General features: G+C 41.4%; 1 protein-coding gene across 1 annotated transcript in view; it reads right to left on the bottom strand.

The window, feature by feature from the left end:
• nlgn3a (neuroligin 3a) overlaps positions 1-16,535 on the bottom strand; it is an 85,924-nt gene that overhangs the window by 51,403 nt on the left and 17,986 nt on the right. The window contains 1 exon segment of the mRNA XM_071524814.1: positions 15,795-15,944. Within this exon segment, the coding sequence (XP_071380915.1) occupies positions 15,795-15,944 (150 nt within the window).

Below are 16,535 nucleotides of genomic sequence, written 5' to 3' on the forward strand. Positions count from 1 at the left end.
ATGCCCTTCCCCAGCCCCTGAAGGACTAGCACCAATACAAATAGCTTCCAAACACTATTGGAATTCCACTGGAGTGCCCCTGACTTACCCCAACCATAATATTGTTCTAATAATTGGAGCTCACAGGCCATCAAATATCATGCCGGTTTGTTCAATTGATTCAGACAGGGTAAAGGAGGAGAAAAAACATGCATTTGCAATTTTCCCATTTGTAATCTGAATGGCATTCCTCTGCTCTATTTTTAATGATGGAAAATTCTGCGAGGCGAAAGCATTTTGTAATTTGTCCTCTGGCTAACTTTTATGTAATGTGGTATGCAGGGCTGTTAGGGCTTTGACAGGACTACAAACAAGTGCACATATAAACAGTGTGCACAGCTAAACGGTATCGTTTAGCTCCAAGTGTAAAGTTGATATTTCATTTCCATTACGAATGGAAATGCCTTGGCGATAGCTGCATTCTCAAACGCCTAAACATGAAACACTGCAGCTGACTGTATAATACAACCAGGGTGCTGTAATTTGATAGGATTTGTTTCAATACGGTTTTGCTCAAATTGAATAGTTGACGGAGTAGAAGCGTGGTGTCAACAGCTTGGTTGCCATATTCTGCAGCCGGCGCTGCAGTATTGAAAAGATGAGAGCTATATCACAGTCCATCAGGAAAGGCAGTGGATTACTTTTTGTGGGAGACTGCTGACTTGGCACGCAGTAGAATGAGGTTGAGTGAAGGCAAGTGGCAGAGCCGGCTGATAATGAAAATAGTTGTGATAAAGATGTAATGGATGTGGGATATGGGTAAAAAACACTCATGAATAACATCATAGGGAAGGCTTGGGATGCGGATTGACTCCGTCTGATTACGCACCGAGCCTCTGCTCTTTAAAAATATGTCCATGCTCATTCCTTTTACATGCGCAGCTCTTATCGCCTACTTACAGGGCGGCGGCAACAATGTAACCTATCAAACAGTTGTCGTTCTGGGGTGTTTGAACAAGTTTTAAAGCCTTTCAAATGTAAACTCAGTTTAATTAGAATGGCCGCTGATTAACAGTGCTGTGGACGAAGAAGAGTGTCCGAAGAATATCAACAGTTCTTCAGCCACAGTGTGCGTGCCCCTTGACTTGCTCGACTCTAAAAATCACAGAATGCAACAGGAACAAATCTAGCTCTATGAAAAGAAATTACCACTAATGAGGTGAGACTAATTGATCGATTAAACAATTATAATATTGAAAATATGTAGTTTGTGCTTGGGACTGTTTGATGGCCGGTTCTCGGGGACTTTACATTTCAATGAAATAATATTGTAATAATATTGTGCTCAAGTGTGTGCATGTGGTATGTGTATGTGTATGTGTGAGAGTGCATGTGGATGTATGTGTGTGTGTGTGTGTGTGTGTGTGTGTGTGTGTGTGTGTGAATAGATATATATAGATGCATAGGTGTAAGTGAACATGTTTTTGTGGTGTTGTGTGGCTGCCTGTACAAGACAGGAAGGTTAGTGTAGCTGGTTAGGAGCTGCACCATGTATTGCTTGTATTTCATGTTTTTGTCTGTGTTCTCAGACAAAAATAGTCCGGCCAGTTTGTCTCAGCAACTGCTGGGCGGTGAAACTGCTGAAACTGCTGAGTATAAATGCGAGCGCTAACTACTTCTGCATCCCCCCCCCCCATGCTCTCCAGTATATACCCGAAGGGAAGTGTGAATAATAAAGACTTCAAATGACAGACACGCAGCAGGGTTAATGGGAAAGGTCAACTTGCCAGCATGCGGCCAGTGAGTGTAAAGGACAAGTGGCATGGGGTCACCAGTCACATGGGCTCCTAGCCAATATATGGGAGCAGGACCCACAATTCCTCATCACCAGACGAGAGCTGCCATTCTATAGAGACGGCTCCCAGAACGCCTGCCATGTGCTGCACAGTGCACTGATGCTTTTATTAGCCTGCTACGTTGTGTTAGCGATGACAGAAACTAATACAGTTTGATATGGGAAAACAGCGATGCTCATATCTGTGTAAACAAACGCGAACAGATGAGACCTCGGAATATGAGGGGAGAAATCTCGGTACGGTATGCAATCGGTGCAAGGCGGTGGATTTTCAGTAATACATGTACGATGTACAAGGAAAGCAGGATATTCAAGTGCAGTGACTGTGCTATTGCACATAACACAGAGAGAGAAACGGTGCTCCAGAGGCCCAGCAATGGTTTGACAGGCAGCTCCACAGAGAGAATGTCAGTCAACACCTGAAGCCACGCAGCTCCAACAAGACATTCAGGATATATCAACACATTTCCCTGCTATTATTCATGAGAGACTGGCATTCGGCAGCACCTGACGCTCACATCAGTACCGCATGATATTTACGAGAATCCCTTGAACTTCTTCTGCCTGCAAGGAACAAAGCCGTTTGTGTTCTACCGACTAATCTCAATTAAGCCCTGCTGTTGATTAGGTGCCTCATGCACAACTGTCAACAAACAGAGCAGAATGGACACCGTAAAAAAGCCAAACACAACAATGGCAGGGCTCTTTATTGCATTTATTTAGCACTGCCATACTCAATCATACTAAAATATTGGTATTCTTAATAATTCAGTAGTTCAATTTATCTGTGGCTTCTGTAGGCATGTAATATGTTTATCTTTTGATCTAGCATCATCGCTGACACTGGTGTTGTACGTTATCGTGATGTGACCTATAAATCTGAAAATTCTATTTGTGGTGAACTACCCCTTTAATCTATTTTTCTAGGAAAGCAAACCCTTGGAAAACACAACACACCTTCTGATAAACTATAATGAGATTAAGTAATATATAAAGGCTAAAAAGAAGCAGAAATGTGTAGTTAGTGAAGAAATTAATACTGACAAACAGAGGCAAACATGCAGTTCTATTAAGGGTGGATGTCATGACTTACACACACACACACACACACACACACACACACACACACACACTCACACAAACCTATGCACAAAGCTTCCTTAACTTAGCCCGATTCCGTTTGTACGGTACGATGGCATTTTAATTTGTTTCTCTTCGTTTTTTCAGGTTAAAAATTATTTACTGGTAACCCATGTTTGACTTACTCTAAATATGTCATTTTCAAATGAATTGTTAGATATCAACCATCTGCACTACTCCCCTTCCTCTGTAAGCTGCTTTCTGATGGTTTAATTTAATTTCCCCCCCTTCGGGCTGCTGTCCCAATACACAACTTTCTTTTTTTTCTGCTTGCATTAGAATCATCACAAATAATTTCTCAGCTATATACGCTGCTGAGAAAATCTGATATGCAGCATCTTTAATACTGACTATTTGACTGTTTTCCACCAAAACATCCCAGTTCAACGTTATGCCCATTTTTATGTTTGAATTCTGGTCTTCAAAAGACAAAGTCAGGTCAGACAGTCAGGGTGAGACACTTCGCTCATACTGTATAACTGGGTGCCGTCACATTTTGTGACAGTGTGGTAAAAATGATTTTCTACTAGGACTGGGTATCATTTCAAGATTTCCGGTGCCTAGAATTCGATACTGGTACCAAAACAACACTTTTTTCCATACCTATGTTGAATCAAAGCTTATTACGTGATGCAATAGCCTAAAGTTCATTGACATCACACGTTTTTGCCATTAGTTTTCCCAACTTCAAGTAATAACATTTGTTATGAGTGAGTCTACAAGTGTGAGTCCACTCTTAAGAGCCCTTATGAATAAAGTGTTTATTTGCTCAAAATCCAATTTTGCATTATAAAAGACTCAGACACTGGTTTAATCAGATTCAAGACTATTTAAGCTATTACAAATCTATTAAACTATTTAATAGCTCACATTTAAATTATTCATAAATGTCAACAACACTTCACATTTTGAGGAATATCAAGTGCAAGTATATTTTCTACGTGTTTATGTAAAATGCAGTTTGACATGGATTAAAAAAAATATTTTTGTTGCTGTTTGTTTCTTGCAGTAAAACATGGTACAGCTCTCTTGCCTCAGGTTAACATTGTGCACTATTAATTGCTTCATTAGGGTCGAGGTGTTGCCAGACTTGGCTGTTATTTTCTTGTCATAAATAATTGTCAATTTTAGAAACATATAGCTAGACCATGGACCATTTCTGCAACACTGTGTACTTACTGGGAGCAAACTGAGAGATGAAGGTATACTGACGTGTGGACAAGTTTGTTTTTTCTGCCTGTGGTAAGTTGTTACCTGGCGGGCCAATCAACAGTCACTTTAGGTTGTAGGTTTAGGTTGGTGATTAGATGAAAGATGATGTAAGATTAACTGTATGTAAGTAAGTATACGTATGTAAGTACCGACCTTTGGCACCGAATGTGTTAACATATTTTGGTAGTCGGTAGATCAGTGCCAAAAAAGCACCAACTATATGTACCCAGTCCTATTTTCCACAAACCAGCTCTGTTATTTATTGAGCAGTGTCTGATAATAAAAAGAAGCAAAAGTTTTATTATTGTGAAAATGTATCTTGAACTGTAATTCTTCACATCTTAGCTGTGATTTTTCACAAGTTCAAGTTCCCATAATCCTCTCCTCGCATGCAAATGAATCTCAATGACATAACAGAAGCATGTACTTCTAGGCTCTTCATCTGTTAGTTTGCTGGACTGTTGCAATGATATGACAATATTTGAGCCAAATCTTTTTATGATCATAACATAGATAATATATACATATTATATTATATTATATTATAATAAATCACAGAGTTGTATAAGCAGTGCTTCTATGCCTGTATGCAATATATTATAAGTTACAGTTGATAATGGCTCAGATGCTAACATTAATGAGCAAACTAAGTAGCTACGTTATTGCATTTTCCACAGAAGAGATTATGGCAGCTGATCAAAATAGGGAGGAGAGCTCACATCACACTCAAATTGCTAATAAATCTATATGTCATTGCCCTGAATACACTGTGGCACTGTACAGAACCTGCATCTGTCAAACCCAGATTCAGTGTTTCCATCCACATTTTCAACAAAAGAGAAAACTACCACATCCATGGCTGTTTGCACAAGCAGAGACTAACAGTACAACCACACCCAGGCCTCTGACACTATGGGGCCGACAGAGAGGCTACTTATAGAGTAAGGACTACCTACTCTGTGACCTTACCTGAAATGACTAAAAAAAGTAACATAAGCAAAAGGCAGTCAGGCAAAGTTACGGCCTACAAAATATCTTGCACACAGGCTTACTGTAACCCAGCCCCTCCAGTGTGTTCTAGTTCTCTACATTTCCCTCTACTGTATCTACTCCTTCACGGGGCTGAAAGGGGTGGACAGGCCAAGGAGATGGTGGAAAATCCCACTTGGACCAATTTTACACCAATCAGGCCCTCTAAATAGTGAGAGAGATGGAGTTGGACTGAGTTGGACTGCAGCCATGACTCCTTTCACTACAAAATGTAAAGATATATTGCGCCTCTGTTTATTACCAAAGCAGAAAATTATTGTATTTTCTTTATAGTGGCCCAGAGGAAATGCCCTCTCACATGCTTGATGGACCTCCTTGGGGTTACAACACATTCAAAACCATTTATGGGGCCTCAAATGAGAAGAGGAGGAGAGGAGGAGAGGAGAAATATGGTACTCACCCGATGTCATGGTTATAATACTAGCTATTTGCTTACTAGTGGCCCTCTGTGGATACAGTGTTTTAAAACGCGTAGTGCAGTGAAGGACTAGCTTTACATCTGATACTGCTAAACCAACAGCACCTTGGCATCTTTCTCTAAGCTCCTAACAGGCACGACTCTCCCAGCTCAGGCATAATTCTCACCTCTGTCCTATTATAATAATCACAAACTCCTACTCGACAGGTTTGACCAAAAGGACTGTGAGCAGACCTTACACACACACTGCCTCCCACCCTATCTCCCACAAATCAGCAGTTCCACCTACCACTTTAACCCTGCATCCCATTCACTCGCTTTGCCCCCCTCAGCTGTGTCGCCCGGGCTTAATCCATTATCCTAAAACGTCCACCTACCTTTGCAATCTCCTTCACTACCATCTCAAGTACCGCTCTTTACAACAATCTACCGCCGTGACCCCCGTCCCCGGGTCTTCACTCATGCAACTTTATTCTCCTCTCCTCCTCCCATCTCTTCTCTGCTCCCACCTCAACGCTTCAACATCCCAGCTTCAAACCCTCCCCCCCCCCTCTCCAATCTCTTGCCTGTAGCGGGGCTTTGTGGTGGCAGCTGTGGAGGGTGTGCCTCCCACACATGTGAGGACTGCTGACCTTGGCGGTTAGGCTCAGCCCTGGCCATGATTAATGTCTCTACAAGACAAGAAGCAAGTATCTCTGCCTGCCTGGCCAATATATATCTCCTTACACACATCATTCCTGTCTCAGGACACACCTGATGATGGGCAAATCTCAGCCCCCTTCCTCCTCCCTTGCCCCCTCTCTCCGCACCCACCCTCCACTGTTGCCTAATCCTTCCCTTCCTACCCCTTCACAGTGCAGCTGAGGAGGAGTAAACACCGAACGGGGGAGTTTTACATCCACGCTCTTTTTCTTCTCTGAATGATCAAACATTCCACACCGGGCTCATCTGGAAGGTGTACATGCTGGCTTCCGTTCGATAAGGCTGTTACCTGTACGTATTTTGCCCTGAGGAAGAAGAAGCGCCTGTGTGTTTTCGGTTGTGAAGTTAAAAATCCCTCAAGGACAAATGCACTAAGAAGAAAAGCTCTGCTGCCATTAGGAGCCCCATACTCCCTCCTAGAGCAGAGTATAAAGCAAAACAAAGCGTTCTAGCAATGAATCACCACAGATAGATCTTTTAGGCACCATAAACAAGAAGCCCAATACAAGTTGGGAATAGACTAAAGTTTTAAAAGACTTAGAAATACAAATATTCACCTTGGGGTATACAGTATATCTTGCCGGAGCCATCTCCAGACAGAATGATATTTGTTCAAAGGCTTCATACAATGATATGTACTGTTTTCATTTAATTGATTTTTGGTCTCTGTGTCAATATCTTAGTGGAGAAACAAAACAATAATTTGCAGTTCCCATTACCCAGACTGTGTTGTTTTTCTGTGGCATTTTATGGACCTCAATGTATTTTTGGAGTGTTAATGCTGATGATTTTGGATCCGTCATTGCTATGGCCTCTTCTGTATGCTGTTTTATTATCATCAACAATGTTTCAAATGTATTCAGCAATTCAAGTTTAGTATGACCCATCTAGTGACACGCCAATTAAAAAAGCAAGGCAAACCACAAGTTGATATGCTATGCATTAAAGGACATTAAAGGTGGAGAAGACCATCAATTTATATCCTAGAGAAACCAAGGTCATTTTGCTATTGCTTAGCAATAAACCAATCCAAATACAACTAAGTTTAGTGGGTCACACAAAAGGCCCTTTTCGTGTGAATTAAGTTTGGGATTTATTGGTGGAGCTATTAAAAGGGCATCTGGCTTAGGATGCAAAGAGAAAGGCCAGCCAGTGATTCACACAAAACCCCGAGAAGTCTATTTGTGCAACTTAACAGCCTCTACCACAAAAACCAAAGGTGAAAGAATAGCTTAATCATCACATTGGCAATACCTGCCTCTGTGCATGCATTGCATTATGAATTGCCTGTTGGGTGCTTTATCCAAGGCTCACACTCAAAGACACTCAATTTAAGGACCACTTGAAAATATGACAAAAGTTTTGGCAGCGAGTGGGATACACAGAGATTGCAGGGCTACCTTTGAATTAGTGTTAGGTCAGATTTTACTGAGGTGGAAATGGAAATGCCATCTCTTGTTGTAGCACCATGACATGCCAGTGCATGCAGGATAGCTGCTCAGTAAATACTGGTCTCTGTAAATATTGAGCTTCTCAAATGTCTACCCATAAAACTCTAACCAGGAAATTTTTGTGTGCCACTAGACTGAATAGGGATAATATTTCCTCATGTTTATGATGTGAATTACAGCATCACAAGAAGCACATCCTCCATGCTTTGTCATTTACTGTAAAGGTCGAACGGCCAACAATAAAGCATCTCAACCACAAACACACGAGGCTGACATTTTCCTGCAGTGAGCCAGACTTCCATCTGTGCACTTCATATTGCCATCTTTTGGTGAAGTGTTTCATTTTTACATGAGATGCTGCAGAGGCCCTTGACCCAGATGAAAGCGATTGTCAGGTTAGCTCTTTGATGTCTTTGAAACGCATGTTTACTGTTTTGGTGAGAGCGCTGAGATCATCTCAACATGTTTTCATCTCAAGGCAGTGCTACAGCAAAAGCTGGTTTTGCATGGTAAAAAGCTCTACTGCACCGTAGAAATTGATTTCTTAATGGCACAGTCCCTAAAATGTCATGCTTATGAAATATAATGAGCATTGTTCTTGTTTCCTTTTGTTGTAATATGAATGAGAGGGACAAATTTTCATTAACAATACATCAGCCATCTGAGTTGGAGTCCTAACTGTGAGGAGAGATTCAGTCAAAGTAATTTGGCTTCATAGAATGCTGCTATGACTAGGCTTGATGGGCAAACACTGATATTGCACCAAACAACACTGACTTAAAAGGGGCCAATTATAGGAGTTCAACTGTTTGTATGTTCAGATGTTTAATGAAGACACTGTCATTTTTGTATTAGGTGGTTAGACTTAAAAGCAGATTTAAAGAAAGCATTTTCAAAGGTGCAGAGTTTCACATAAACTCCCTTCACAACAACAACTCCTTTCACAACAACAAACAAACTGGAAAGTCTGAGAAACTTTGCTACCCAACTTTCCAAGCTTTGATGCAATGACAACCTTTAACCTTCTCAATATGGCGGAAAAGAAATTATGTCTGCAAAAGGCAGAAGAAAGAAAACCCTTATATACACATACACCTTCATTGCACTTTTGTAGTTCGCCAGTTCATCATTAACATTTGTTTAAATGAAGTTTGTTAAATTAGCTTGTTAAACTGCAGGACGTCCATGTTTGTTTATCGTTTGTCCCCCAGGTTTGATTTTCTGACAAAATAGCACATGAATGCAGTGGTGTTAAGAAGCAGACATGGAAGTCCCGGATGTCGGACCTTCCCACCAGCATGTGAACGCACAATTAGTCTTGATTGGTTCCCCTCCCTCAACAGCTGCTCAAATCCTTCCAATCAGGAAGGTGTCCAGCGTCTGAATTGACACACCCTCTGGAATGCCTCCACTCAGCAGGTTTGCATCATTTAAATCAGGAAGATTGGTACTGTTTGCCAATCAAGGCCCAGTGCTGTGCCTGTTCTGCAAGTGAGAACATATTTTTCAAATTCATTCCAGAAATATCCTACTATTTAAAAAAATCACTGTGAGACATTGGTTTTCCATAGACATACATTACAAGTCAAAAGTTTGGACACATGCATTTTTCTTTATTTTAACTATTTTTCACATTTTACAATAATAATAAAGACATCAAAACTATGAAATAATGCAGTGACCAAAAAAGTGTTAAACAAATTATCTTATATTTTAGATTTTTCTTTAAAGTAGCTGCCCTTTGCCTTGATGGAAAGGCAAAGGCTTTGGAAAGAAACTCACTTCACTGTTTATATTTGTCTAGGAAACAAATTTCAAGCATTTAAGCATAAGCCTTTAGATCAAAATGGCTTTAAGATCATGAAAAACATAGTTGGCATTCAATCAGGTGTGTCCAAAATTTTGACTGGTAGTGTAATACAATTGAAAACAAATTCATGATACAAATTCATGATAAGTAATAATATGTATATGGGTAAATATTTTCTCACGGCTCCAGAACACCGACGACGAGCTGCTCGAGAAAGAGAAGGCACAGGAGGCCTTGACCACCCAGATTCTTTCCAGCGATCTCAAGGCCGATGAGATGCAAAAGGAGGCCCTCAAATCTACCAACAGAGACGCAGAGGAGGCAAGCTCTGGAGAGGAAGATGGAAAACTCAACAAAAAGCCCAAGAAGCCTTCCATGATGAGGAGATTTATTAAGCTCTTTACCCCTCAGAGGAGAAGAAAAAGGAGAAGATGGCATCCGCTTGAGTTGCTTCAAGCCAAGAACCTCAGCACACTGACACCTGTGCTCACTCCCTCTCCTCTCTCCTCACACACACACCCATTTGAAACCCACCACCTGACACCTCCTCCCCCCTTTACCTTGTATTTTCCCTTAATAAAAGATATCACCAGTGATATCTTAAAAATAATGCACTGCCTGTAATTAATTCTGTAAGTGGCTCTACAGCCAACATTGTATGCAGAGGATTTAAGACAGCTGGACATACAATGTTGTAGAGAAAATATTAAAGCTGTGTTGGATCTATAGTTGTTTTTATGTTTTTATTGTATCAATTGTTTGTGTGGTTTTGCAATTTAAATGCTGTTGTCAAACTCAGAAATGAAAGTGGAACTGCCGTGGTACATTTACCTCATCCTGATGTCACATCATGACCTTGGAATAACAAGGTCCCACCTGACATTTTAGTAAAAAATAAGTTATTTAAAATATATAATTATATAATATAATAACATGGAACCATTTAAAAATCAGCAAGCATGTGGAGAAGATGTTTCTACTGTATAAGTAATGACAGCAAGTGCTCCATATTTCAAGGGGTTCAATCCTGGGCAGCTTTATCCCTTTTCAGTTTTAATCAATACTTTTCAACATTTTCAGCTAGAAAGGAAACATGTTCTTGGGGGCAGTGAAGAGCTGAGCGCTGAGAAACAATAGGTCCTATCTCTGCCCTGTCTTGCAGAGCCAGACGTTTGTTGCTGTGAGTCTGGCAAGAGCGGCTTAAGAGTTAATTTCCTGGCAGTGATTTGTAGGAGAGCAGCATCAACAAGCTGCTGCAGACTGGAGCATGAAAACCATTACTTCAATCCCTCACTCCCTGACATTAATAGGATGAATAAATGTTTTTGTTCTCTGCTTAATTTGGATGAATTCATCCAAATGGCAATGAAAACAAGTAAATATCCATCTCAGCTCCCTTCCTGATAACGGAAGACAGAGAGAAGTCACTCTGCCTTCGCTTTTTCTTTCACCTACTGTTTGAGAATTCCTCTACTCAATTTTGTGCTCATAAATCAGATGTTTCCCAAAATGACTGAGACTGGGAGCGCTTACTGAGGCAGGCTCATGTTACAGGGTGGGTTTGTTTTTATCTCCCCCCATACAGGGGGTTGTCATGTAGAATTTTACACTGTAGTTAGTCATAGAGCCGTTTGTTTTGTGATCCAAGTCATCATCGAAAACGAGATATGCCCAAAGGGATTATATCCTGCACTTGAATTTCTAGTAAAAAAAAAAAAAAAAATGTCATTTCTGTATTCATCATTTTATAATGGCTGTGCAAGGACAAGATAAAACGAATCTACAGTAGATTACTTTGGATCAGAGAGGAACGCACCACAACAACATGCTGCTCTTGTGCTTTTAACGCCATAATATCCTGCAGAAATACCTGGCATGACCTCCGCCAGGCTGTGTCCAGATGAGCTCCTATAGCATTATTACTTAACTAAAGCCCAGCAGGCCACAGCTACTGGGTCAAGAGGCCGTGAGCACTGCTGGGTGCAGCTCAGCCCTCAGTGGGGCTCAGCAGTCGTACTCCAACTGCACGCTGTAATCATAAGCTACTATACAAACCTGTGTGCTTGACTATATTGCGCTCTACAGTATTGTGCCACAAATATCTTTCGCTCCCAAATCCCCGGCAGAATTACCTACAGACCTCATCCTGAGTTAAGGAGAGGGGATATAACAGAAAGGCACAGTCACTTACAGTATATACCACACACATAGTAACATTGGCAATTCAACAAATCAGTGCTGAGTCACCATCGCCATTACTGCAATGCTGAATGTACTGCTTATGTACATTCATAGGTTGAGGTTATTTTGATTGGATCTCAAACTATCCTTTTAAAGGTCTGAATTCCATCTAACCTAGGAAGACTAAGGTGACAATCCACAGCAGCAACGGTTCCATCACAAAACTGAGATCAGACAGATACTGGAGATAGACATCAAGGGTCACAAATAAACTCTGTTAGAGGTGAAACCTCACTAGAAGTACAGACTGTACTTGACCATGCTCCTCTCAGAGCAGTTGGCTGAGAGGAAGAGTCTCACCTTGGGTTTTGGCAAGAGAGGCAGCCTTTGTTAATTTTTAATGCATTTGGAAACTAGTAATTAAGTCCCCCCCCCCCCCCCCCCCCCCCCCAATGGACTAGGAAATTGACATGCTCTGGAGAGCCAGTGAGTAATTATATTTGTAAAGAGCAGTGATACAAGATACTCCCCTCTGACTGGGACTCATTACACATCATTAGAGAGGCGCGGCAACTAGGCACATGCACACGCACCACGTGCACCCACCACATGCACACGCACACGCACGTGGGCACGCAAGTCACACACTCTGAAACACACACACACATACACACAAACACACACGCACACAATCTCTTTCTCTCTCTCTCTCTCTCTCACACTCTCTCTCTCTCACACACACACACACACACACAAATCAATGAGTGGAAATGCAAACACTGTTTCCCTTCGGTAAACAAAATGTGCTCTTCAGGTCCCTGACCCAAGCACAGAGTGACAAGGCCAAACAGAACAGTGTAACAGTATATTCTCAATATTTCATCCGGGGATAATCATACTGGTGGGTCAATAAGTAATTAAAGATTAAATCTGTAATGAATTCCCATTCATCTAAATAGTGAAAAGTTGAGATATGAAAGTTTCCAAATGGGGCCCCAGGAGATTTGTGGTCCACACTTTGAAGCAATAATTACCATTACAGCGTAGGGCTAAGAGCTGCAGAGATGATAGAACAGCACTAGAAACTTAGTGGACTCCTCTTTAATTGGAATGGGAATGGTGGCGACTTGACACAAGATAGTCTTAAAATAGAATTTCTACAACTCTCTTTCGTGTTAACCTTCTTTCTAGAGTGTTTCTCCTCTCCCCTCTGTCCCTCTGTCCCTCTCTCCCTCTCTCTCTCTCTCTCTCCCTCTCTCTGTCTTTCTGTGTGTGTGTATCATGGATGTTTCTCTGTCTCAGTAGAATCTGTAGCGGCCATGTTTACATTGGAAAACTATACTGAAATATACTGTGACCGGTGCTTTTCACTTCCACTTTGTTCACTCATGGAAACACTCCTCTTTCCTACACATCAAATGCTAAATGCATATTTCTCTACACACTGAGCAGCAGCATCTATCAATATTGCTGCTCTCTATGTGTCAAATGTCAAAAAGTGCTGAAATGCTGGAAAGTGTGATACTGCAAAAATGATGTAATGAAAACGAAATGGATGAAATAAATAAAAGAAACATTCATGACCAACATTTTGAAGGCTCTGTGCTGTCCAATTTGTTTAAATTTGCTAGCTAAAATGTTTTCATTTCACACATTAAAAATGCTTTCAGTACAAATTTGTTAGTGAGGGCTGTGTTGCTTAATAGATTAGGCCTATTGTCTGTGTGAAATGAGTTAAATATTCAGATTGCTGTGTGCATTTCAAAGGTGTTTGCTGCATTATTAATGCCATATTCAGATTGCCCAGGGACGGTGGGAGAGCTATATTAGTGTCAGAAAGCATAGTTTGAGTTGCCTTGTCTGCTTTCACTTTAAACTCATTATCTTGTCTAATTCTCTCAGCCTCCATTATTCCCTCATCCCTTTAAGCAGCCTAATTAAAAGAGCATTCATTTTTTCATTAATATTTATTTATTTATTTATTTATTTATTTATTTTGCCATTCTTCTTGAAACTGTTTCACCGTGCTTAGAATCTAAATTACTGTTGTTGTTTTTGTTTTTTTTGCCACTGCCAGTATTTAAATGAAGGGAGTCTTGCCGCATGGTTCCTTGAGATTAAGGTACAGTAGAGAAAGTTAAAACCAGGCTTCTTGCTCTCTGCTTGCTGTCAACTGATTTTCACCTGGAAGGATACATGGCGAGTGTTTCGCTTTGGACTATGATCGCAGTAAAAGCGATCGATAGTGCTACTCAACTTAATCCTGATTAGACTAGATTAACGCTGAATGTGTTAGCGACACCCATATTAATTAAAAACAGTTAGATGAAAAATGAAGATATGGAGCCAAATTTTCTCAAATTTTAAGTATGGCAATTCACAATTTATGATTGAAGATCTTCAGACAGCTTAGTGTTAATTGGCCCATCATGGTTTGATTTCTCCCTGGCCTTGGTTTTATTTGCTTTATATGAGTGTGTCTGTAATAACAGTTTAAAGCTGTACTATAGGGAGATTATCGGACCATACTGCAGCAATGGACATTATCGCTCAACTACATGCATCAGTTCTTCTCCACTCATCTCTCAGAATGCCTACTGGGGAGCTCACCAAGAGAGCTGCTTTGTGATCTGTGTGTGTGTTTGTGTGTGTGTGAGCATGTTTGTGCGTGTGTGTACAACGTGTATTTGTGTGTCTTTTTGTGAGTATGTATATGCATGTGTGCGCTTGTGAATGTGTCGTGTGTGTGTGCGCTTTTGTGTGCATGTGTACGGTACTTGGTAATGTTAGCGGATGTGTGTGCATGCATGTAAAATGACATTTAGCGAAATGCGGCGGCAAGACGAGAAACATCTGACTCATAATTGGAGTGCCATGAAAGAAATATGATCATGAATCTGTATTAGGCTTACGTGCTCAGCTTTAACCCAGTGGCTGGAGCAAGAGGCATGCTCAGCTAGCACTCCCACCTTACCACCCTGAAGGCTGATTACAACACTCCAAATGATACTTCAAAGTAAAAAAAAAAAAAAAATGACAGAGGGAAACACAGCACATTCAAGGCGAGCAAAATCGATAGGCCGCATCGCTCTCGTCTCCATCAGAAGAGAGTCTCAGGATGAATCTAGTTCAACCACAGCAGTCATCTCAACGTCCTGGAGGACAAAACACAACTCTTCCTCGGTCAGCCTCATCCTCCTCCTCCTCCTCCTCTTGACATCTGCAGCTCTCTGAGGAGCCACCGCCAAGGTGAGGCAAACAGCTCCTTAAATTAAGGCTGCTGACAATTTGGCCCAAATCTGAGGCTGAAGCAATATTCTCTACAAATACAAACCTGGAAATATCATTTCACAGTCACAGTGTTTGTAGTCTATATGCAATCACTCTGAAGGTAAAAAAAATGTGTGAGGGGAGAAATCAGCTGTGTCAGAGAGATGGATGGAATAGGTACAAAGCTTGGGTAGTGTGCTAACAAACTCCATTTTGTTTTGCTGCAGCTGTTTCCATGGAGCTCTCTCTCTCTTTCGCTCTCTCTCTCTTTCTCTGCCTCTCTCTCTTTCGCACACACAAGTGTCTGAAAGAGGATTCAGCTGTGTGAGTCAATCCGCAACCAACCGCAACTCAGCCCCCACTCTCCCTAACAGACTCTTCTACCCCTCTCTATCTCTCTAGCATCACGCCCATCTCATCACTTTGCGTTTTTTTTTCCCAACCTCATTACAATAATTTCTTAATTTATTCTAAACCCCAGTCACAACAACAAACACACATTCAGCACACTCAATTACAGTGATTTTGATACACGAGCACCACGGCAACGAGAAGCAGGGGAACCAATCCATGTATTTACGGCGCTGTTTTCCTTCTACCTGTTTTGTACTGTATGTGGCAATCAACAGCACTCATTACACTTAGCCGGCCTACAAAGATGCCCCAGAAAAATGTCCTTGGAGAAGGAGGTGAGTAAAAAAGAGGAAAAGATAGAGTGGTGCTTACCGAGGACTCCGACGCGGTAGTTGAGAGTGATAACGATGACATTTCCGTAGCTGGCCAGGACGCTCCCATCGATCATGTTGCCCGTCCCCTCCATGTAGGATCCTCCGTGGATGTAGACCATCACAGGCTTGGCCCCAGTATCTCGTATGTCTGCAAGAGTGGCCATCATTAACACATTCACATTGCCGTCCTCCCACTCCGATTAAGGGTCAGCTCAGACACAGCACATGGTGGGCAAACGCCACAAACAGACAGACAAACTGACAGTCACCTCCCAGATACCAGCTGCAAGGATACAGTCTGCTGGCCCGCATATGGAAATGGGAAATTATTTTCCATCATATCTGCTCTATAAGATACAAATTAATGTCCACTCATTATGTTGAAAACAAGTTGAACTCTATTATAGTAATTGGGCATCTCTGCTGACAATGCAGCCTGCTATTTACCTCATATAAACCAAACTATCAGGGTTCTATTTGGTTTTGTGTTGCCTTCTAGGAGGCAGACCCATTTCCCAATATAGACACGCAGGAAGCCATTAGGGAGAATAAAGAGAGAGGTACTCTGACACATCTCCTAACCAGGGAGAAGGCTAATCTGGCTTGACAGTGATAGGAAAACGCACCGGCTAATTACACAATGTTACCGTGGGCCTCCTTTTTACACAGCCCTATCTCTGTGCAACAATTTATTTGCCCAGTCTTGCTTGGCATTGCCGGCAGTTAAATTTGTGCTTCA

This window comes from Centroberyx affinis, unplaced genomic scaffold (genome assembly GCF_046629955.1).
Source record: "Centroberyx affinis isolate AG114_WGS23_722 - 3 ecotype Tasmania unplaced genomic scaffold, CSIRO-AGI_Caff_v1 ptg000108l_1, whole genome shotgun sequence".
Lineage (NCBI taxonomy): Eukaryota > Metazoa > Chordata > Actinopteri > Beryciformes > Berycidae > Centroberyx > Centroberyx affinis.